We start from the raw sequence: 23,463 nt of genomic DNA on the forward strand, positions 1-23,463 counted from the left end.
AATTTAATTAAGAATTAAACAAGATTTTGGCATTTTTCATTAATGACTTCCAAGAATATAATTGCACATAAATAATTTTTACATCATTTTAAAATTGAAATAATTGCCTCTTTAAGGATACCAGTTTAATTGAGTAATTTGTTTGAATTTTGATAATTTTGTAAAATACTTTTTTTCATAGTTTTCAAAAATAGATTTAATAATTCCAATGATACTCAAACTTTTTTATTGGTTCATCAAATATTTAATAGATTTTTTTTTCCATCCTTAAAAGCCAAAGAAGACTCTGTTTATTATGTGGCCAGGTTACATAAGGAATAAGAAATGTTACAGTATAGCAAAAGATAATATTTAATTAAAAGATAAATTAATGAGACAGTTACATTTTTAATGACTGCATAATCTCGTGAAACTTGACTCCATTAAGAAGTTTTCATGTGCTCATTAAACAGACTAGGTATAAAGATGTAGAAATATTGCAATTTTATGGTCTATCACAGCTTAATGTTTAAGGATGCTTTGAGGGAAACATAAGTATCAAATATAGTTGAAATTAAGCATATCCTAGATCCTTGGCAAACTAGATATTGTTGCAAATGACCAGTGCAACAATATCTAAACAGTTCACTGAGCTGATCTTTTTTTTTTTAAACATTAAATTTTTTTTAAAAATCAAGATTTCATATAATAAACTTTGCTACATGTACAATTTTATTAAATAAAAAGCTTCAATCTAACCTTTTCTTCTTCATTTAGTTTTTCATTTATTCTTATGAATTGTGAAGAGTTTTCTTTAAATTCATTAAATTTCTGAATTTTTCAGCATTAATCCTACAAGAGTTGGTGCTCTATTCTCTGTAATAATTTTGGCACTTGATTAACTACTTCTATTGAGTAATTTCAATGGAAGTAAAATATCAAATCCATTTCTTTGTTATGATTGTATTTGAAATATTTCTGGGAAAGCATATTCCAGTTAATATCTTCAACAAAACTTTAAAGTAAAAAAATTAAGCAATCATTAATCAGTTTAACTTTTAATTGACTTAAAACTGACTATAGGTCGATGAAAAATATTTTAAAAAATTATTTTGCTTTGGGTTTAAATAGGACTATGCATTTAAGTTGGATTTCTATATATTTTTCTGCATTTTTATTTTTAAGATTTGAAGCAAAAAGTAATCTTTTGTATTTTATTACAGAGATTTTCTGTATTCTACTGTACAGCAAGTATTCAATAGTTAATTTACAGTTTCTGGTTTTAAATTGCTACATTTAAAGCCAATATATTTTAATGTAATTTTTAAAAATAGGCTATAAAGAACTTTCTTTAAGAATGAACTTAAATTTTTCATTGAAAACTCTCATATAAAGCTATGTTTTGTCAATATCTTTTTGTAGCATTTAATGTAAATCATTTAAAAAAAGATAAAAAAACTAAACCTCACAAATTCATTTTTTTTTTCTTGTAGAACTAGACATCTTTAATGACTAGCTGGTTTATAGGGATTATTGGTTAAAAAACATTTCATTTAAATCTTTTATGCATAATTTGATCTTGATAGTTCCTCCAGAAAGTATTATCAAACTTAACATTTTGATAAACATTTGTCAGATTATTTTAAAAGCCTTGCAAAGCCAAGCATTCTTCTTACACCTTCCTAATACTATGTTATCTCATCAAAAATTTAAGCTTTAATCAGAAATGAGAAATGATTAAATTTCAATTTTGTTGTTGTCTTGCTGAATAGAAACATGCTCATAATAAACATGAGTGTATTAAATTAAATTATTCTGCATAGGAGTTTTGTATATTGTACGGAGTATGTTTTATAATTGAGGTCTTTTGTTTACTGATTTAATTAAAAGTTTAGTGCTCTAAAGTAAGAAAGCTAAACTTGTAGCTAAAATAGCAGTAATATATTTATATAATCAAATTATATAACAAATATATCTATGTTTTAAAATGTCCAAATTATAAAAGACTTCTATCAATATTTACCTAAGCTTTACCTTTACTACAATTACTTCAAAACTAAAAAGAACTAAACATTTTCATACCTTAGTGTCTATCAATGAAAGAAATATATTTGTTAAAGTATTTGAAAGAATAATAAAACTATCTTCAAATGTACCAGTGATAGTATTGAAAATTTCTAAATGATATATGAATACGCCTGATTTGACATGTGTAATTTTCTTTGTTCAGCCAACTGTTTTTCTCGACTATTAACTTATTATTGTATAACTTTTGTAGAAAAATTATGGAGAAATACACCATTGATATTGATAAAGTCCTGGATGAATTTGAAGAAACAGAAGGTAATTGAACATTTTCTTGTAGGAGTATAAAAATAAGGATCTAGTTTTGTATATATAAATTACTATTTGATTGTTCCATGTAACTACTTATCTGAGTTTTGCTGTGCTTCTCAAGATGTATGTTCAATGTTAATTTCTTTATGAAATTACACTAAGCTGACTCTCAAAACATATTCCTGCATGTCAGCTTCTTTGAATGATAAATTACAACTTTCATCATTAAGTCACATGCATTTTCAGACTCACTTTAAGTTATGTCTTATTCGTAGAACAGCTTGTTTCAAAGAACTGATAACTGACTCCCACCAAGTGTTGTGATTTGCTGAAAGCGTATTTGGAAATTGAAAAATAAATAAGCTATGAAATATGTATCAAAATTTCTGTTATAATAATTGCTGTAGAAAATTAAACTTATTACATACACATTTACAGCTAAGCATATTTAAATGTGAATTCTCTGTGTGTACTAATGTCTGGTGCAGCATGGCCATATGTGGCCCTTGTGCCATTAAACTGGAAATAACAACAACAACAACTCTGTGTGTATTATGCTAATGGCACTAATTCTGCTTCCTTCAGTTAAAAATGTTACATCATTTTAATTATTTTTATATAAAATTATTTTATTTTGAAAGAAAATTATTTTGTTGTGCATTTTTTGAATGTATCAAGGAAAATGAAAGATTAAATCTAATTTGAATATTATAAAAATACTTTCCTCTGTTATTTAATCATTCTAAAATGGACATATTTCTGATATCACTTTGATATATAATTTGAAAATATGAATGTGGTCAGTGACTGATTTAGGTATTTTGCAACCTAAGGCTGCAAAATATCTAAATCTGTCACTGACCACCAATATCTCTCTTTTAATAAGCTGATCAGTTTAATTTTACACTTCATTTTTTTCCCTCCCTAACATTATGTTAATAATTTCTTTTTTAGTAACTTTTTGAAAATGTATATGTTTTTTGTTTATGTGTTATGACTCATGACAGCATTGCATCCATGTTTGTACTTACTAATATTGAAACAGATAGGAACTTAACCAGTTACACTTGACAAATATAACTTATTGTAATATTTTATAATTCATAGAATTCATGTTTTTGACAAATTTGTTTTGGAGTTAGGTTAATAATGGTGATCTTCAGCCTCTCAGTCAAGCAACACTAAGCCTAATCCGAAATCGATCCTTGTATATGTTTTAACTTTGCTCTTACAGGGAGAGGCTTTTATAGTTTTATAATTAGGTAGTTTTGTCAAAATGTAAATAATAACTAGCATATTTTAGAAAGAACTAAAATAGAAACTGAATGTTCATTCTTTCTAATTCTGATCTTTAAATACTTAACTAAGAATTGAATGAATTACTTCATGTCACTGAATGATAGACAAACAGAAAGTGAGATGTTATGTAAATTATGGTTCATGAATTGTGTTTGATTTTATTTTTGCAACTTTATATTATGATATTCAGCATTCATAACTGTAGATGTAATAAATTGTGATAACTGCAATTACAAATACTATAATTCAATTTAGTACTTGTAACAGTTATTTGCATTTAACCCTTTGACATCTGAATGTAGTCAAAACCAATCTACCTCTTAAATGCCTTAGTATTGCTACGAGTGGTTTGGGAAACTACAATAGAGTCTCTACACAGAGACTCTGTTGTAGCTTCCCAAACCACTTGTAGCGATAATAAGGCATTTAAGAGGTAGATTGGTAGACTAGATAGAGATAGGGTCTCTAGTCTCTATGCAGACATAGAATCTCTATATAGATTTTCTATGCTCTCACTGATATGGTCCTCACTTGATCTACAAAATCAATTTTAGGGAATGAGTTTTAATTTGTGTGATTTTCTTACATTTTAGTATTTCTATTTTTAAATCAATGCATTGTTTAATAAATAAAAAAAAATACTTTAAAAAATAATTTCAGAATTTGAAAGTTTCCACAAGTACAGATTTGATGCTTGAGTATTTCTGCAAACTTCTGAAGTTATTATGTGAAGAAAGGCAATTTGTCTCTGTCAAGTATGATTAGCTGGCATTTCTCCTCTGAGGGCATCTTTGGTAGTAACTCTTTTACATCTTGCACCCCTCATTTGAAACAGAAACCGGCCCAAAACTGGACTATTATTATAGAATTTGCATGATTGGGTTAGCAGTGAGAGGATTAAACATACCTTTGATACAACCTAAAAAGATTAATCTAATTAATGAATTTCTTTGTGTTGTAAGCAGCATGAACTGCTTACAGCACAACTCATTAAACAGATATCTCTTCAATGATTTGACAAAAATTTGAATTCTGTGATGGCACATTGAAACACTTAGTGTATAAAATTAATGAGTTTTATTTTTATTACTGAACTTCCTCTGGGAAATTAAAATTTGCATTTAAAAGTACTCTGAGTTGCTACAGTGTTAGTGATATCCTACTGCACATTACTAATTGTGTTGGCCTCTGCCTTTGATGAAAGCAGTTATTCTTTTAGAGAAGGTCTGTAGAAGCTGATTATTGTACCGAGAAGAATTATTAGCCTAAAATGACAGCTTTTAATTCCTTGATTAGATGGGATGTTTCAGAAATTATGAAAAGATCCCACTTCATCATACTACATGGATCCTACAATCTGTGTGATGGGGAAGAAATCTAGACCCTGAGATTAGATAGCAATTTTTTACTCATTAAATGTCTATGGTTAGTGTTTTTAAATCCACAATAGACCACTTTTTTTAGTTTTAATGTGAAATCAAAGAAACTCTTGTAATGGGAAATATAGTTCTATTTTGCAACACTTCTTTGTTTTGTCTTTCTACATCTGTTTGTCTACATTTGTTTTGTCTTTTTAATCCACATCATCATATGATGATGTGGATTAAAAAAATAAGAACATTTATATATATATTTTTTTCCAGCTCTTAAAGTGCATGCTGATAAACAGCCTGATGAATCAGTCATTGAACATTGTGTTGCTACAAATGGTTCTGTTTTAGAAGAAAGAAATACTGATAGCTCATGGTGTGAAAGTAAACTTAATTCTCATTCATCCCAGATCGATAGAGCTGTGTCTTTAGATCACAAGTCTGACTCAGATTTGCCATTACAAAATGAAGTTTATAAATTTCCTGGGGAGCATTTAACATCTAACATTTATTCCAATATAAATTCAGAGAAAAAAATTTTGAATGCTAGTACTGTGTCTGGAAGCTTTTCTAAAACAGATGTTCTGCATGATGATGATAATGATGCAAATTCAAAGCATTTAAGTTATGACATATTTTATAAGCCACATGAATCTAATTCATATTTGATTGATAAAGATCCTAATTGTCAGTCTAATGGTTTTTCTCCAAACTATGTTTTGAATGATTGCAGTTCTGATGAAATATTGTGTGTATCTGTGCAAGAAAAATATTCTGAGGTAATATCGGATGAATCTCAAAATAAAGATGCACTTGTTGTTTCAAGTGAGAGTGTTAATTCAGAGGATTTTATTTGTAAAGAGGGTTCTATCAGGACAAATAACTGTGATGAATCAAAATCATATCCAGGAACAGAAACAGATACTGAATCTGTAGAAAATTCAGAAAAATTCTGCCATCCATATCAGTCAAAACAACAAGATAGTAATCAGGATAATTCAATTTTTTCTGAAAAAGACACTGAACAGCAAGAATATACAAATAATGAACTAAATAATGGAGAAAACTGCTCGTCTTTAGAGTCTAAATATGATGATTTTTCTTGTCCAAAACATGTTGTATTTTCGTTTATCGAGGTATCAGCTGTAGAGAATTCTTCGAAAGAGGACAGTTCAATATCTGTAACTTCAGCTGAACAGAATATTCAACCAGTTGATAAATGTAGTAATTTAGAGCAACCGAGTGATATAGAGGACCATAATGTTAAAAAAAGTGAAAGTGTTGGCCAGAATGTTGTAAATTTTGACAGTATTGATATTCGTGATATTGGTGATGCCCATGTAAACAATTTGAACATTGAAAATGCTTTTAATGCTCAGGATGATGATTCAGGTGTAAGCTCAACAGAAGATATTAGTGGAAACAGTCCTCCAGAAGTTGCAAATGCTAACTCTGTTGATTGTGTCGTCAACGAAACGTGCGATCTGGAAGGAAAGTTTTTGAATATTAAAACTTCTCGTGATGAAAATATTTATGATTTAGATGTTTCCGAAAAATTTCAACCCACTGAAAACTCAATTATTTCTACTGCATCTGAAATGATTAATATTAAAGAGAATCAAACTGAAACATCTTGTATTACTGAAAGTCCATTTGATGTAGGCCAAAATCTTAACACTTGTAATGCATTTGCTGGTGCTAGGCCTAAACTTGATCATTCAAATACTGATGTTTCAGGGTTTTCATGTAGAGAAACATCAGGTGTTAAACAGGATGATGAATCACTGAATTGCATTGAAACTCCTGGTATTGCATTGAAATCTGTTATAAATGAAGCTAATATTGATAAAGGAACCTTAATTTCTGAACCTGAAAACTTGGTCGATTCATATGTGTCTGAACATAGTCTGCAAGCTTCATTGATCATTGAAGAGAAGGAGACATTAAATGAAAAGACAATTTCAGTAGATGAAGAAGGTTTAGATAACAGTATTCTTGAAAAAAAATCACTAAATGGGGAAATTCTTGAGAATGCTGAAGAAATGTTAAGCATCAATAATAAAGATGATTTTATGTCACCTCGTCTACAGCGTCCAACAACTCTTGATCTTCCTTCTCTCCTAAGTGCATCACCTGAAACTTCAGTTAATTTAGATCATTTGGTTAGCAATGAACCTCTTGTTCAAAGCGACTCTCTACCTGTAGCTTCTATTGTGGAACCAAGCGTTTCTGGTGAGTTGCAATTAAAAAAATTATTTGTAGAATGTAACTATACAGATTTTTTTATATGTTATAATTCTATAACTTTTATATCTTAGAATTTGTTCCTCGTGTGAAGCAACAACCACAAATAGGCATGGTTAAACCATACTGGATTCCTGATGCAGAGGCTATGAATTGTATGCATTGTGGCATGAAATTCACTGTTATAAAGAGGAGACATCATTGTCGAGGATGTGGAAAGGTTTGTACTTTAAATTATATGAAAATGGCACATTCATTGATACATCTACAGTTGCTTTAAATTGAAAAATTCAGAAGGCTTACATTTACAAAAGAGCTTTATAAAGATAAACACATATATGTTAATAAATATAACAACATTTAAATCTTGTTTAAACCTCCAAAATAAAATTTTCCGCATAGTGTGTAGGCATTACTGGTTTGTACTTTTCACTTGCATGCATATTAGCCATGTTTCTTCACCTGTTTTTTTTTTTTTTTTTTTTTATCTTCAGTTAAGATTTTTGTCACTATTTTGCATTCATACTTCTATGGCCTTCTACCGAAAATATTTTAAAGGTTAATTTGAGAATTCCTTCTATATTGGCATCTCTTTATCTTAATTATGTTATTTCAGATCTTAGCATAGTTGCAATAAATAAATAATGCCATAACTTTTAATCTAATTACATCAGATTTTTCAATATGGCACAACTTGCATTTTATTAACCTCTTTAAGGATGTTAGCACATATGTATTATTGTTTAATTTTCTTTGAATTAAATTATTTCAAGTGAAAAAAGGATTAAACTGTGTACTGTAAATATTCTCAACATTTAAAAACAAAAACCATGTTAAATTTCAGTTCTGTATATATTATTCTGTTTTGTTTCACGGCTATGACAACATCATTCAGTTAACCTCATATTGTTCAAATTTTTGTTTAAAAAATTATTATTTGCTAAATAAAATGCAGGATATATAAAAAATTGTCTATTTTGGTGATTATAAGAATTTAAATACAAATTTATTTATTATCAATTGCATTTTATATTAAATTATAAGCAAACACGTGTATGTTTATAATTTAGTACATTCAAGCAATACCTTTCTTATTATTTGTTTTAGTAATATTACTGTCTGCATCATGTGCTTGCTTTTGGCATTTGTGAAAGTCTGTTGTGAACAGTAAATAATATGCTAATACAGTAGACTCCCGATTATCCGCGGGCGGGTTATCCGCGGAGCGCTTTATCCGCGCCTGCCACACAAAGGTTTTATTTATTTATTTTTTTCTTTGTATAAGCGTAAAGCAAAGAAAATTAAAATGTTCACAAAACTGAGCGAAACGTTAAATTTGCTAACATCGTGCTTATTTATGGCAAAAATATCCCAGGCCTTCTCGGAACTTTCCCCTCTGATGAGTAATATGTATTACATATGTATTAATTTTTCTGTGTATATTTGACGCCGCTCGTAAGTACACTGAACTTTTCTGGTTTCATTAACAAAATGCATTTTAGGTTAGTTTTGAGTGATATACTAAAATATTAAGTGTTAGTTAAAGATTTCTTGTTGTTTATTTTACGTTTTATTGCACATAAAACGATTTTTCAAAGTTGGAATGACTGTTTTCTCTTTTGCTATACCCGTTTTCAGCTTTTTTCGGATTATCCGCGATTTTTGTTATCCGCGGCGGCCGCGCCACCCAATTCCGCGGATAATCGGGAGTGTACTGTATATATTACTATTAAAAAATCTTTCCTGAAGAATTTAAAGTATTTATCCCCCCCCCCCCTCCCTAACTCCAAAATCCTTTATGTGAAATATGTTATAACCAGCTGTCCAATGAACATATTTCAAGTAAGAAAATTTTGCATGAGTGAACTTTGGATACTCACACATTTCTTGTCTATAACTTCCATTAATTATAGAAAGCTCTGAAGTCTTGTTAAGGAAGAGATTGTAGCTTTTGTTCAGAATAATTTAAAATTTAATGATTAAGCATCTTTTTATTTATAAAGGTAAATAAGTAAAATCCATTTTTCCTCTAATAAATTTGCAATTAATTTTGTAGGTGTTAAAGGTTTAATTTTTAGTATTTGGTTTTATTTTCACATAGAGAAAAAAATGGGATTTTTATATTGATATTTCATTTTTTTTTAAATGGTTCATGTTAAATTATTTGAACTTAAATAATATTACGGCAGTTAACATAAAATATGCAGATATATAGATATTTGTATACTATATTAAAGTGTTAAGGTTATAAGCAGGCAATACTGTAAAATACCATATTTATTTTGTAGGCCAAATATAGGATTTGACATATAAATGAAAAATAGACTTTATGGATGCAGTTATATGAAATTTAATTATTATATATGATGCAAGAGTTTATGAAAGAAAAATATGTGTTTAAAACTATAAATGGAAAAACAGCTTTAAAAATTCCTTATATGTTGTTCTGATTTCCAGTTTTTATTACTATTATTATTTTATTCTTTTCTGGCTTGAAATTTCCTATTCTTTATAATATATATTTTGTATTTTGCTCATTCATTAATTATATCATTTTTCTTTTAGTTTACTTCTTTTGAATACATTTTTTACAATTCCTAATTGCACCATGTTTTTGCACTTTAACATTTATATGAACTTGGAATTCATGTGGTTCCTTATTTTCTTCTATTCTTATTTCTCATATTAGAATATAATAATAATTAATATTAAAAAATTGAATATTTTTTTTATATCTGTATTTTTCCAACTAAAAATTTTTCTCTCACATTGATAGCCTTTTATTTAAAGCCGAAAAAAAAACACACAATATTCTGACTTCCTCACCTCCATCTCTAATCTGGTAGCATATTTGTGTGCAAATCAGAGAATTGTTTTCAAGAAGTTAATTCAGCTACTTAAGCCAATAAAATGACTGTTATGTATTTTTGCACATTTGACACTACATTTGACACACTTTTCATAACAGTTTTACTGGACTTAGTTTAGCCTTGAGAATTATGCTAACTTAAAAAGAGTATTGGTATGAAAAAGTTGTTAATATTTCATATCAACACCCCTCCAATCAGAATATCAACATATCCCAACTTTTCTCTCTGTGGAATTTGAAGGAAGGGGAAAGAGGTTGCAGGAAGCAGGATTACCGTGCAAGAAAGGAGTTTTCCAACAGCCCAGAAGCAGGAGATAATATTATTATGTCTTAGATGTGGAACTGAAATGGTCTTTGAAGCATCATGAGAAATATTATTTGTATAGTTTTTGAAAGGATGCATTTATATTTGGCATTGTTCTATTGAGTGTGCTCTGATTAGAGTCTGGCTAATCTTAATGTATATAGTCTAATGCTTGATGAAGATTCAACCTGAAATATTTTGACATTCAAATAAATTTGCACTTGGTTTTTGAATGAAAAAAAAAAAGCATGTAGGTTGAAACTAGATATCTAGGTATATAGCTTCAACTTTAATGAGTCATTCTGCAATTTCTGTGTTTTATAGCAAAATTAGATTTTGAAGAAGATTTTATCTATCTCAATGGATAGACAATCAGTAAATTGAAAATTGTTGACATTAAATGATGAATTTCAAAAAAAAAAAAAATCTTTGTTTGAATCTATTTTTATTTAATGTATTTAATGTGTAATATTGATTCAAGGGTTTATCTGTGAAAAAACAAGATTATACTTCAAATTTTTTTAAAAAATGGGAAACTTTCTAAGATTTTTTTTAGAGAACCAGTTGTCTAGTGAATGCAGCTACTGTTCAATTAGCAACCAATGTGAGAAACAGTTTGTATTTTATGTCGAAGAGAGTAATTTATAACACCAAGTCTAAATACGACAAAGATCTTATATGTCAGACAGAAATTTTTCTGGTCAGACCAAAATTATCAAACTATTTTTTACATTCTTCAATACAGACTTCCCATTGTTAGCACCGGATTTTAACAAGATGATCGCTGGCTGTTTGAAAACTTTTGGTATCATGAAAATTGATGTTCTTAAATACTTAAAAACGATAAATTGCATTACTTTGATTTTTCTAATAAAGTTTCATGTATCAGTATTAAAAAAAAGTTAATACTAGTTTCTTTGAGGACAAGCTTCTAAAAAGTCTTATCAATCAGTTTTTTGAAAAACCGCTAACAGATTTGAAACGTGAATGTCGGGATTTAGCATGTACCTTCATTCATAAAGTTTGGGATAATTTCCTTATCAACTATATACTTGTCATAAGTGTGTGTGTGTTCAGGTCCAAGAAGAATAGCCAAATAAGCTCTGTTATAAAAAGATGAAAGCCATTCTTTCTGTTCTTGTGAAATGTCAAGTGCCTGCAAGAAAAATAATGCCATTTTAATAGAATTGAACAACTTTTTGAATTAAATGATGTGGCTTGTAGTTTAGTAGAATCTGAGGAGTTTGAAGTAACCAAAAATCGAATTGACGACAGGGTACGCAGCGGCATGAAAAGTCTTAAATTTGAAAACGACTTTAAGCATCTTAAAATTGCCTAATTTAGAGAAAAGGCCCATAAAAAGTACTTAATTTTCTCGAGAAGTGCGAAAAAAGATTTTTTGTTTTGTCTCCCACACGTTGAATACAACAATTCGAAAGCATGGTTATAAAGGCTTGTTTACCGGAAGTATCAATAAAGAAAACCAACAAAAGGAAGGATTCATAGAAGGATCCAGAGTCGCCAACACATATTAATATAACAATTAATGAAGTTTTTTTGCTCTCTTTTTCTTCGATAATGTTCATTGCCGTTTATTAAAATGCTGGATATTTATCCGCAAGGAGCAATACGAAATACGTACTGCGCAGTACTTGTGAAAATCGAAAAACGTTTGAACCAATTTTTAGTATTTAATATGTTGAAGAATTTACGTTAGGATGGATAAATGTATGTTTATCCTTTTATGTGTTAATAAAGAAGAATAAGCAGATTGTTCCGATCAACGAAAAATAAGAATACAGCAGGATAAATTTGGTGTGTCGAAGAGAAGAAGAAAAGAAGTTACTCTAAAAATGTTTACAGTGAAGCCGCTTTATTATACGTTATGCACTGGATCACCATTTTCATTAAACTGCTTGTTACAGAGATTTTACTGTACCATATTGTATTGTAATTTATTGCGGTATGTAATTACTTTAGTCAATCGCATAAAATCTTATGTGATGAGATTTTAAACTTGAAGTCATAAATTTTCAATGATCATGATTTCTTTCGCTGTGTTTTTTTAATGTCCCTATTCATTGGAAAATTATTATTTATTGGATCAATCTCACAAAATTTTAGTTTTTACTAAGGGAGAAAAACAAAACAAAAAAACTGCTGAATCTAGTACTGAAATTTTTTTTAAGAAATAAAGGTTTTGTAAGCTTTTATTTTTCAGGGTCTGGATTCTATCATTTTATAACGAATTATTGGTTTTTTTTTTCTTTTCCTTTTTATAATTCTTATAGAAATTTTTTTCCCAATGAAATCTCTCTTTACATCTGAAGGTTTGTCCTGATTGACAAAGCAATTCACGGCATAAATCATTGAAGTTAAGAGCATGAAATTTGGGAAATTAAGAGGCCCATTAATAGCTGATTTTTAATAATTTTAATTCGAAATTTAATTAAAAATTAAAACAGAATTTTAACGTGATTTCACCATAACAGCAAAGCATATTATCGCACAAAAAGTATTTTAACACCTTTTTAAAGGCTTAAAAATAGGTTTTCAATGATATGTTTGTTTGAATGAATGCATTTTTTTTCTTTTGTTTTAGTAATCTTTGAAAAATTAGTTTTAGAGACGATTTATAACAGCGAGTTCTATTATAATGAAATTGAAAACAATATAATTGCTTCTTCGAATTGTTGCGTCGCATTATTTTACCGCTTTTATTCATGATAAAAGGGATGTGTGTGTGCTTTTTTTGCTTTAATTTAAGCTTAAAATATTTTAAAGCTGTTCACTGAATAAGATTCTTTACTTGATGAGTTTGGTTAAATTTTGAAGTAATGCGATATAGTATAAATAGCTTCAAAAATACTTTTTAAAAAATACTTCAACTGGCATTTTTTATTTTCATTTTGCTTCTAACTGCAGTGCTGACTTTTTTTTTTTTTTAATTACATGGATTTGTTTATATTATTTTTGAAAGCTAGAACTTGTAAAGCATTTTCATTTCTTCATAAAATCTGTAATTACGTTTTCCTGTAATTTTTTTAAAGTAAGAATTTTTGATTTCAGGTTTAAAAGATTCTTATTGAATTTTCGGAACTTTAAACTTTTAAAAAAGGCCTTTACTAAACTTCAGATATCAGAAACGATCAGACATTTTTTTTTATAGTCTTACAATTTCTGATTGCTGTCATCCATTTATATTAAAAAAAACTGCCTAAAAATCTTGTCAGTTTTATGATGAAGAATGCCATTTCAGAATGCTTTAGTTCTTAGTTTCTTTAAGATTACAAATAAAATGACTAAATAGTGAGTTAGTTTGGGAGATTTACTCTTTCCATTCCAGCAATGTCGATTTGTATTTTTTGTTGTCTAATTAAAAATCGAATACAAAATTTTTGGTCATGCTTCTCTTCTATATCACTATTGACATTTTCCGAAATTATGTACTCATCTAAATAAACTTCTAATTTGTCAATTTTGAAAAGCGTTGAAAAAGATCACAGGTTATTAATCTTATAAAAATTGGCTTAATTTTTTGGTATGGATAGTTTGATCAATTTTATGTTTTTGACAAAACAAAAAGGCATAATTTGTTTTACAGTAGAAAAAATTGTGCAAATACAAAAATATTAAAATTTAAAATTAATTTTTTAAATAATATTTAAAAAACTATGGAAAAAAAAAGAAAGAAAGAAAAGAAAATGCGGTGCAGTAGAAAATTTTCAAAACGCAAAAGAGTTCTATATGCAAAAGAATGCTAACTCTAAATATGTAAAAAAAAATTGTTCTAGCGAATATTATAATCTCTAAACGATTAATAGCAGAGGGAAAGGAAACACACTGCAGATAAACTAAATAATTAAAAAAATAAAATAAAAAAGGATGAAAATTGAAGAGACATTTTTTACTCTGCAAACTAGTTGAAAAGATTGGAAGAGAGAATAGGTTTTTGATGCATAAGAAAATCAAAAAGTTTTAAGAATTGACTCTTCAACAGAGTAATTTACAAATCTAAATTTAAAATATTTTAATGGCACACTGTTTCCATCTCATTTGTTTAAATGTAAATAAAGATTTATTTATATCTGTCTCCTGTATTTTCCCTTCCATTGTGCTAAGCACAATTAAAAGTAAGGTTATAGCTCCTTAAGGAATTAACATTTTTTTACCTAATTTTATTTCAATTTAGTTTGGAATGTATTTATGAAGTCAGCACCTTTTAGTTTAGTATCTTGTGTGAAAATAGCATATTGTAGTTCCAGTGTGGTGGCTAGCACTAAAGGTACTTGCATTGTGGTCTTAAAACCTACTTTGAGTTGCAAGTTTTAGCTCATTAATTGAAGATGAGCATAACAAATCTCCTTAATGCTCTTCCTTTAAACATTTAGAAGTAATAAATATGGAAGTAATTGTTTATTTAAAATTTAACCATGAAAATATTTTATTTAATTTATAATTGTCATTTATATATCTAAAGTATGTAATTTTATGGTCCTTAATTTTTCTGAAAAAGCCCTTGCTTAAAAAAAAAAAAAAAAAAAAAAAAAAGAGTTGGAACCCTGTGAAAGGTACATTCTTGATTTTGTATTTTACTTTCAAACAGCTGTTTTGCTGATCTTTATTTCTAATTAACTAAAATTCATGTATATTTATGCACATAATTAGACTTTGTTTTGAATTTTTTGAGTACTTATTGTGGCTTTTAATTTTGTATAATTTCTGCAAAAAGCAGATACAGATATTTTTCAATTTTTAATAGCTGCATTTTGGCTTCATAAGATGTACATTTCTGGACATGTGTAATATAAGTTTCTTATTTATTGGATCATGTAATCCATAATGATGTAATACGTTACATCATTATGGATTTAAGTTCAGATGGAATCATGGATGGATGGATTTTATTTTGTCAGCAAATTTTTTATTTAATCAAAAATACTTTAGTTAATAATTGTTGATCACCCTAAAATGATATTTAAGAAATGTAATCTAATACACATCTCAATTCTTGAACTCAGATTCTGAAATTCTCTGATAGGTTATTTCTTGTTTTATGTTAAATATGTCTACTTTAATTTAGATGTTAATTTTTCTTTCAATTAAAATATGATGTATTAAACAATTTGTATCTGTTGAAATGATAACAGGAAATCTGCACAATTCTTACTTTAATGGAAAGTTAATTTTAAAATTTTGTTTTATTTTTAGGTTCTCTGTTCTCGCTGTTGTAACCAAAAAGCTTACTTGTCATATTTGAATAAAGAAGACAGGATTTGTCAACCATGTGCAGATATATTAGCTTCACGTATGTTTCTTTTTTTTCTTTATAATCAAATTCATTCAGTATTCTTCATTTAATTGTGTTTAATATTAAGAATTGCAAAGTTTCAATTTATTTAACTGTACTTATCTACGTAGAGTCATCCATCTCAACTTAAAATAACCTCTCCTAATAATCGTCCAAAAAATATAGCTTAAACTTGAGGATTTCTGGTTTTGCATAAGTTTATTTTATAACACTTATGCTTTCATTGATCATCTTTATGGAAGCAGAAGCAAGATAAGATTCAGGAAGTCTGATAACCAATGGCATTTTGGTGCCCATATAAGATTTGATATATGATTTTTGTAAAACATAATGTTGGATGCTTTGTTTAATGTGAAATAACTTTTTTTTTTAGCTTTACACAATGAACAGGTACCTGTTCCTTTTGAATCTCAAAGCTCAAGTTCATGTGGAAGTAGCCCAAATTTTACTCCAAGCCCTCAAGCCCCTTCGAATTTGGGGGATAAAGGGATTTGGAGGCCACATCCAAATAATCCTGATGATTATTGTTCCACTATTCCGCCTTTGCAACAGATACAGTCTTCTGGGCCAAGACCTCCACCAACTGTTATGGTTCCTATTGGTGTACTTAAGAGGGGTATTTGAGTTTGTATTTTTCAAAATCAAAGAAAAATACATAGTTAATTAATAAAATGTCTTAATCTTTTAACACTTTCTAACTTCAAGGTAATCCAAGGAATGAGATTTTTTTTCCTTTTCATGACCCCTTTAGTTTTCAAAGGCTGTTTAAAGTCATTACGACATATTAAAAACTGCTCATTTTTAATAATCTTTAAATAAAGGCATTAAAACTGCTTCTTTTGTCTAGGTGCTTATTTTTCTTTCTCAAGATTTAAAAAAGTTGTTTAATGATGTTAAGTACAGGGTGCGTAGCGTCATGAAAAGTACCTAAAAAGGGCTTACATTTGTAAACCATTTTTAAGCACCTTAAAAGTGCTTAATTTTGAGAAAAGGTCCGAAGGTTTTTGAGAAAAGGGCTGAATTTTCTCGTGATGAAAGATGAAAATTTTTCGTTTTGTCTTTTTTCCCCACAACTTGAATATGATAATTCGAAATCATGGTCGTAAAGGCTTGTTTACCGGATGTATCAAAAAAGAAAACCAACAAAAGGGAAGTATTCGGAGGAGGAATCCAGGGGTTCCAGCAAATATTAAGATAACGCTTGATGATTCTTTTTCTTTTCTCCCTTTTTCTTCAGTAATGTGCATTGCCATTTATTAAAATACTAGAATAGTTATCCGGAAAGGGCAGTAGGAAATACGTACTGTGTCATACTTGTTGCCATTCGAAAAACATTCGAACTTCAATTTTTAACGTTTTAGATGTTGAAGAATTTATTTTAGTTATGTTTGGTAAGTAAGTAAATAAACTTTAATGTCTTCTTAAAGAAGAATATGCACATTGGCCCGATTAGCGTAAAATAAGAAATCTGAAAGATGAATTTGGTGCGCCAAAAAGATTATTGAACATGGGAGAAGCTGCTGTAAAAACACTTACATATTCGATCATCATTCTCATTAATATGTCATTTTGGAACAATCGTATGTACGACTTGTTACAGGTATTCAACTGCACAATATTGAATTGTGATTAATTGCAGTATATAATTACGGTAGTCAAGCGTGTAAATTCTAGAATGATAAAATTTTAATTTGGAAGTCTTAAATTTGCAATGATCCTGATATCTTTCATGGTTCTTTTTTGAATGCCCCCAACCATTTGAAAAGTTTTATTTATTGGATCAACCTTGCCAATTTCAGTTTTGACTCAGTGAAAAAAAAAAAAAAAATGCAGGATCTGGTGCTTAAAAAATTTTTAAGAAAAAAAAAGTTATTCGAAAGTTTTATTTTCCAGGGCTTAGATTCTATTCTTTTATAACGATTTTTTTCTTTTTACAATTCTTATAGAACTTTTTTTCATTGGCACCTCTCTTAATATATAAAGGTTTGTCTTCAGCAACGTGCAACATAAGGCATTGAAGATAGGAGTATGAAATTTGGGAAATTATTTTGGAGACATTAGCGGTCCACTAAGAACGGATTTCTAAAACTTTTCATTCGCAGTTTAATTTTAAAAACATAGTTTTAACGTGTTTTCATCATAACATCAAAGCATGTTATTGCACAAAAATTATTTTAACACCGTTTTAAAGGTTACGAAAATAACTTTTCAATTATATAAATTTTGTTTCAATCAATGAATTTTTTTCATTGGTTTCAATCATTTTCAGAAATTAGTTTCGACACAATTTATACATATACGTAATATAGAGAAAGTATAGTAATCGGCAAAAAATTCGAACTCGAGAATTTGACGAATCTCCACGTTTTAGACCTCCCCAGTTCAAAAACACATTTTTGGAAAATGTATGTCAGTTCATCTGTCTGTGACAAAGAAAACTCAAAAAACGCTTTGACCTAGACGGCTGAAATTTAGTAGCAGCCTTCACACCAAATTTGCAGATTTCTATCAAATATTGAGTAAATTCGGTTCAGAGGAAATCCGGCTGTTCGAATATTAGTTAACACGGTAATACAAAAAGAAGAGAATGTGTGGATTTGTATCAAATTATCAAATTAGACTGAAAGTATCAAAACACATTACTTTATTCTTCTCAAAACCTAATTGACTATTTACAACTGTTGTCACTGCTCGACAGAAAATATTTGATATAGTCTCGCTTCCTACTTCCTCCCCAACCTGGTCAACCTCGAGGTGGATGACCAGAGTTACCGGGCGGGTTACCTTTCGACCATTAACCCTCAATTCGCAGGATCTTATCTTCCCATAACATCCCTGGTGTAGGTCCATCACTCTGGCCATCTTCCACATGTGCAGTGGTCGGACGTCTTCTTGCAGGAGCAGGATATCGCCAACTCGGACGTTAACAAGATTGTCCTGGTTACGAACTTGATGGAAAGATCGCAGTTGAAGTAAATATTCCTTTGACCATTTTTTTCCAAAAACAGTCAAGTAAATCCTGTTGCAGCTTGTAGATTCTCTTAAGCCTCGTGTTATTATCCGGGCTGGATGGAATAGCCGTTAGTTTTAGTCCTGCCAAGAAATGAGCTGGTGTTAAGACTGCGGGACTGTCTTTTCCCTCTTCGTAGACTAATGGTCGGCTGTTGAGAGCGGCTTCTATTTCAACAAGGATAGTTGTCAGACTTTCTTCGTCTAAAAGTGCTCGTCCGGGTACCTTTCGCAGACATTGTGTGATAATTCCTATCAGGCGTTCCCATCAGCCTCCCCACCAAGCCGCTCGTGGGAAGATAAATTTCCAAGTTATACCATTTTGGGCATAATATTGTTGAATCTTAGCTGATGACAAAGCTTGCCATAACAGGACCGGTTCCTTATTTGTTGCATGAAAAGTAGTAGCATTGTCAGTATAGATTGTGTGTGGCAGTCCTCTGCGGCCAACAAATCGTTGAAGAACTAGGAGAAATTTGTCAGTGGTAAGATCTGACACGAGTCAATGTGTAATGCACATGTTGTTGCACAAGTAAATAGTGCTATGTAGGCTGTATCTCTTGATTTCAAACAGCGGATATTCACAGGTCCAGCAAAATCAATTCCTGTGGTAGTAAATGGAGCAGACGGCACAACTCTTTCAGAAGGCAGGGGAGCTTCAATTTGTTTTCTGCATTTCGCCTTGGACAGCTTGTAAGGTAAGCATTTGTGAAGAACCTGCTTTATAGCTTGACATCCTTTTAGTATCCAAAAGGTAGAGCGTAACTCGAAGAGGACTATACGTACACCTAAAAGATGGAGACGTGTGTGGGTATGCTGGATCAAAAGATGGACAAAGGGGTGGTTCCCATCAAGTAATAAAGAGTGTTGAGTATCAGAAAATTTAAGTCTTCCGCCAAGGCGCAAGTAGCCATCTTTGAGAAAGGGATTGAAACAGGAAAATTTTTATTTTGTTGGCAAGGGGCGTCCACCTTTTAAGGCATCTATTTCAGCCCTGAAGCATTGATACTGTGCAGTTTGCAATATTCCTTGGCTTTTTCTGTTTAGTTACAATTCAGTTCATGAGTAATATGTGGCTGAGACTTGCAGTTTCGTACAAAACGTAGAATCCAGGCAACCACACGAAGAAGTTTTGTGTAAGAATTATAACGAGATATATCTGCAATGGGTTCTAAAGTTGCAACGTAGAAAAATTGAAACTCTGTTTTTCGTAATTCCGCTTCGACTAACAGCTGTGTATGTGATGACAAATCGTTGGTAGGCCAAATTTCCGGATTCTGTGTCAGCCATTTCGGGTCGTGCCACCAAGACTCCCAAAGCCGATAATTGTGATGGGAAAGTACCACGGGTTAGATGATCCGCCGGATTATCTGTACCGGGGCAATGGCGCCATTGTGCTGGAGTAATGTATTGAAGAATCTCCGTTGTTCTGTTGCAAAATGAATGTTTTCCAACGGTTGGGATCTCCCTGTATCCAGCTTAGAGCTATAGTAGAATCGCTCCATAGTATGGCTGTGTAAGAATTCATGTTCATTTCTCTGCAAAAGTGTTGAAGTAAGTGAGCTCCTAGTATGGCTAACAATTCAAGTCGCGGAAGCGTGACCTTTTTGACTGGAGCCAATTTATTTCAACTATAAATGAGATTGACCTTTGTAGGGTTGTCAACTGTTTGACGAGCGTACAAACAAGCACCATATGCACGGGCAGAAGCGTCGCAAAACACATGTATGGTAACGGCATCTGAAGGACCAATCCATCTTGGGATGTGTATATAATTCAGACATTGTAACTCATTTAGCCACCTGTGCCACTGTTGTGCTACAGCTGGCGGTAATAATTCATCCCAGTGAATACCACCAAGCCACGTATCTTGGAATAATATATTTATAATAACTGTAACTGGAGCGAATAGGCCTAGAGAATCGTAAAACTTTGAAATTAACTTTAGTATTAAATGCTTTGTTACGGGTTCTTTAGATACTTGAACAATCTTTTCCTGCACATCAATTCCAAAAACATCTCTGTCAGTATCCGATTTAACCCCTAAGACCTGCGTAATATTTTTAAATGGGTCGTTTTCTTGTTTCCACATCTCTTACAAAATATTAGAATTTGTAGTCTATTTGGCTAATGGTAGGCTAATATGTGATGCAAGTTGCTGCATTTCTTGATACAGAATTGTAGCTTCAGTATCTGTAGATGTTCCCATTACAAAATCATCCATATAGATGTTATTCTTAATGTGTTTAGTTGCATTAGGATACGTTTGCTTGTACATTGTAGCCAATTCACGAAGAGAAGCTGATAAGAAATATGGACACAAAGGGGAGACGCGTGAATCGGTAAATTACAATTTCATCTTCTATGCACAGTTTTCCATCAGGAGTATACATTGTCTTGTACCAAACAAATCGTGTTGCGTCTCTTTCTTCATCTGATAGTATCAGCTGTAGAAATGCTTGGCTTCCGTCATAAGTAATTGCTATTTTTGAGAGGCGAAATCTCAATAACGTAGTCATGATATCGGGAAGTAGATTTGGTCCAATTTCAAGAGCGTCGTTTAAAGATGGGTGACCTGGCGAATGGGAAGATGCGTCGAAAACTATACGACCCTTGGTTTCTTCATTTGCAATTTTCTTTACTGCATGATGGGGTAAGTAAAATAAACGTTCTTTATTGTGTGCTTCATGTAATACGATTTCAACTTGTTTTTTATCAATGTAATCTTGCATGTGCTCAGAATATTCTTGTTTAGAAACTGTGTCTGCGTGTAGTTTTCTTGTTTAAGAATTAAAACGTCGAATTGCGACTTCATAATTGTTTGATGAAAGTTGAACTTCTGATTTCCATGGTAATTTTACTACTTGTCTGCTGTCGATGATTTCAGAAGATTGATGAAAGTTTGTCAAGAATTCAGAGTTACAGGCGCTTTTTTTTCCTCTTGAATTGTTTGTATGCCAATGCTTTCTAAGTTCCAGAATTCGCGTGCTACATCGTCCAGTGCTTGAGTTGAATTATCCACTTTAATATTAGGAACTATAGGAATGAAGGAAACTATTGTGTGTGATCGAGGTCCACTAAGTATACACCAAAAATTGATGGAACCAAGGGCAGAGAATCCGACAGCTTGACTGGAGGTTCAGAATTCACGACATTCCAGTAGAAATCTGCACCGATTAAAATCTCAATTGGTAAGTTCGACAGTGAATCATCTGGGTCCGCAAGCTTCAGTCGTTTGTTTTTCGCGAAGCGTGAAAAGTCAGTTGGTGGAGACGGATGTGATGCATACTTGTTGAGGTTTTCGAATGCAATAATGTTGACTTTAGATTTGTCCCAGATGCTTGATAACTGAAATTGAACTTGTTTTCGCGTTTGGCTAAAACTAGATTGAGATTCGAATAGAGATTCGAACTAGATTGAGTTCCAAAGGTCTGGTTGAAATAACTGGAAGCTTTAAATTATTTACAAGATCAGAAGAGACGAAACTGCATTCACTTCCATCATCCAAAAGGCAACGTATAAGTTTTGTAATCCCAGTTGGACATGTTATGAAAACTCGCGCAATTTGCAACTGAACAAAATTGGTATATCAATTTTGTTTGTAGATGCAGTCGCAGACTGCTCATCAGTTGGAATTTTACATATTGATACATGGTGTTTTTTCTTGCATTTGGGACAGCAGTATTTGTCTTTACGATAGCAATTTTTTTTTGGGCGTGATCACGGTTAGTACACAGGAAACATCTGTTGGTAGCCTTCAATTTATTATGCGTGCGTCTATATCCGTCACAGAGTTGCAATGTTGAGGCCAATGTTCGCCATTCTCGCAGCAAGGGCAAAAAGGTGATTTTTTTTTTTTCCCTTTAACCTTTAATAACTAACCCCCAGGGGGCACCTCGAAATGAAATGAGATGAGATGCTTCCGGCGTGGTGATTGGATCTCTCCACCCTGGAGGGTACACTAATAGGTGGGGGATCTGACTCCTCCCATCGATGACGGGACGTACTTCCTTCGGGGAGGGTTGTACCGTGGACGGTGACAGCCCTTAGGACTCAACCACAGTTCTCGCCAATGTTGCTGTTGCGGCGGTCCGGTCATTCAGTTTTTATGGTTTATATCCTTGTGCCTTCGTGGCGGGTCGGTGAGTTAGATGGCTAACTTACCTTTAATAACTAGTTTAAAACGCACATTGAAATTTTCTAAAGAAGATTTTATAGAATATTCCGAAGCTAGTAAGCCTCTAATATTATTTGCAGTAACTGCTACCTCAACTTCCTCGGCTAAAAATTTCATCAATTTTGTAATGTCGCCTTCAGCCAAGTCTTCACGTTTGGCGTATACAACCCAATTGCGACATATATCATGTGGAAAAGCACGGAGTGTTTTTGGAGCCAAAATTCTTTCGTATGATTGCGTGTTTTCGCCTAATGCATCCAACCCTCGTAATCGTCTATTACAATCGATATATAACTCATTTAATGCTGATGGAGATGGATTTTTCATAGGTGTTAGGTTTTCTAAATAATCGAGACCAGTTTGTATTATTTTATCCTTATTTCCATATTTCGATTTTAAAATATACTTTGTTGTTGTATATGTATCAGCAGTTATATTTATTCCATAACTAGTCGTTTTGCCTCTCCATCTAAATATCTTCGTAAAAAAACATGTTTGTCAATGAGTGATAAACGTTCATTCTTGTCGATGCAATTTTCAAAACGCTCCCAAAAACTGTGAAAT

General features: G+C 31.1%; 1 protein-coding gene across 2 annotated transcripts in view; it reads left to right on the plus strand.

Annotated features, from left to right (window-relative positions):
- The window catches only part of LOC129959627 (zinc finger FYVE domain-containing protein 9-like), an 84,409-nt gene that overhangs the window by 16,411 nt on the left and 44,535 nt on the right, over positions 1-23,463 (plus strand). For both annotated transcript variants that reach the window (XM_056072494.1, XM_056072495.1), the window contains exons 2-6: positions 2,258-2,322; positions 5,259-7,217; positions 7,304-7,449; positions 15,614-15,710; positions 16,087-16,329. In XM_056072494.1, coding sequence (XP_055928469.1) covers positions 2,265-2,322; positions 5,259-7,217; positions 7,304-7,449; positions 15,614-15,710; positions 16,087-16,329 — 2,503 coding nt within the window. In that variant the 5' untranslated portion in view covers positions 2,258-2,264. The remainder of the gene's footprint in view (positions 1-2,257; positions 2,323-5,258; positions 7,218-7,303; positions 7,450-15,613; positions 15,711-16,086; positions 16,330-23,463) is intronic.

This window comes from Argiope bruennichi, chromosome X2 (genome assembly GCF_947563725.1).
Source record: "Argiope bruennichi chromosome X2, qqArgBrue1.1, whole genome shotgun sequence".
Lineage (NCBI taxonomy): Eukaryota > Metazoa > Arthropoda > Arachnida > Araneae > Araneidae > Argiope > Argiope bruennichi.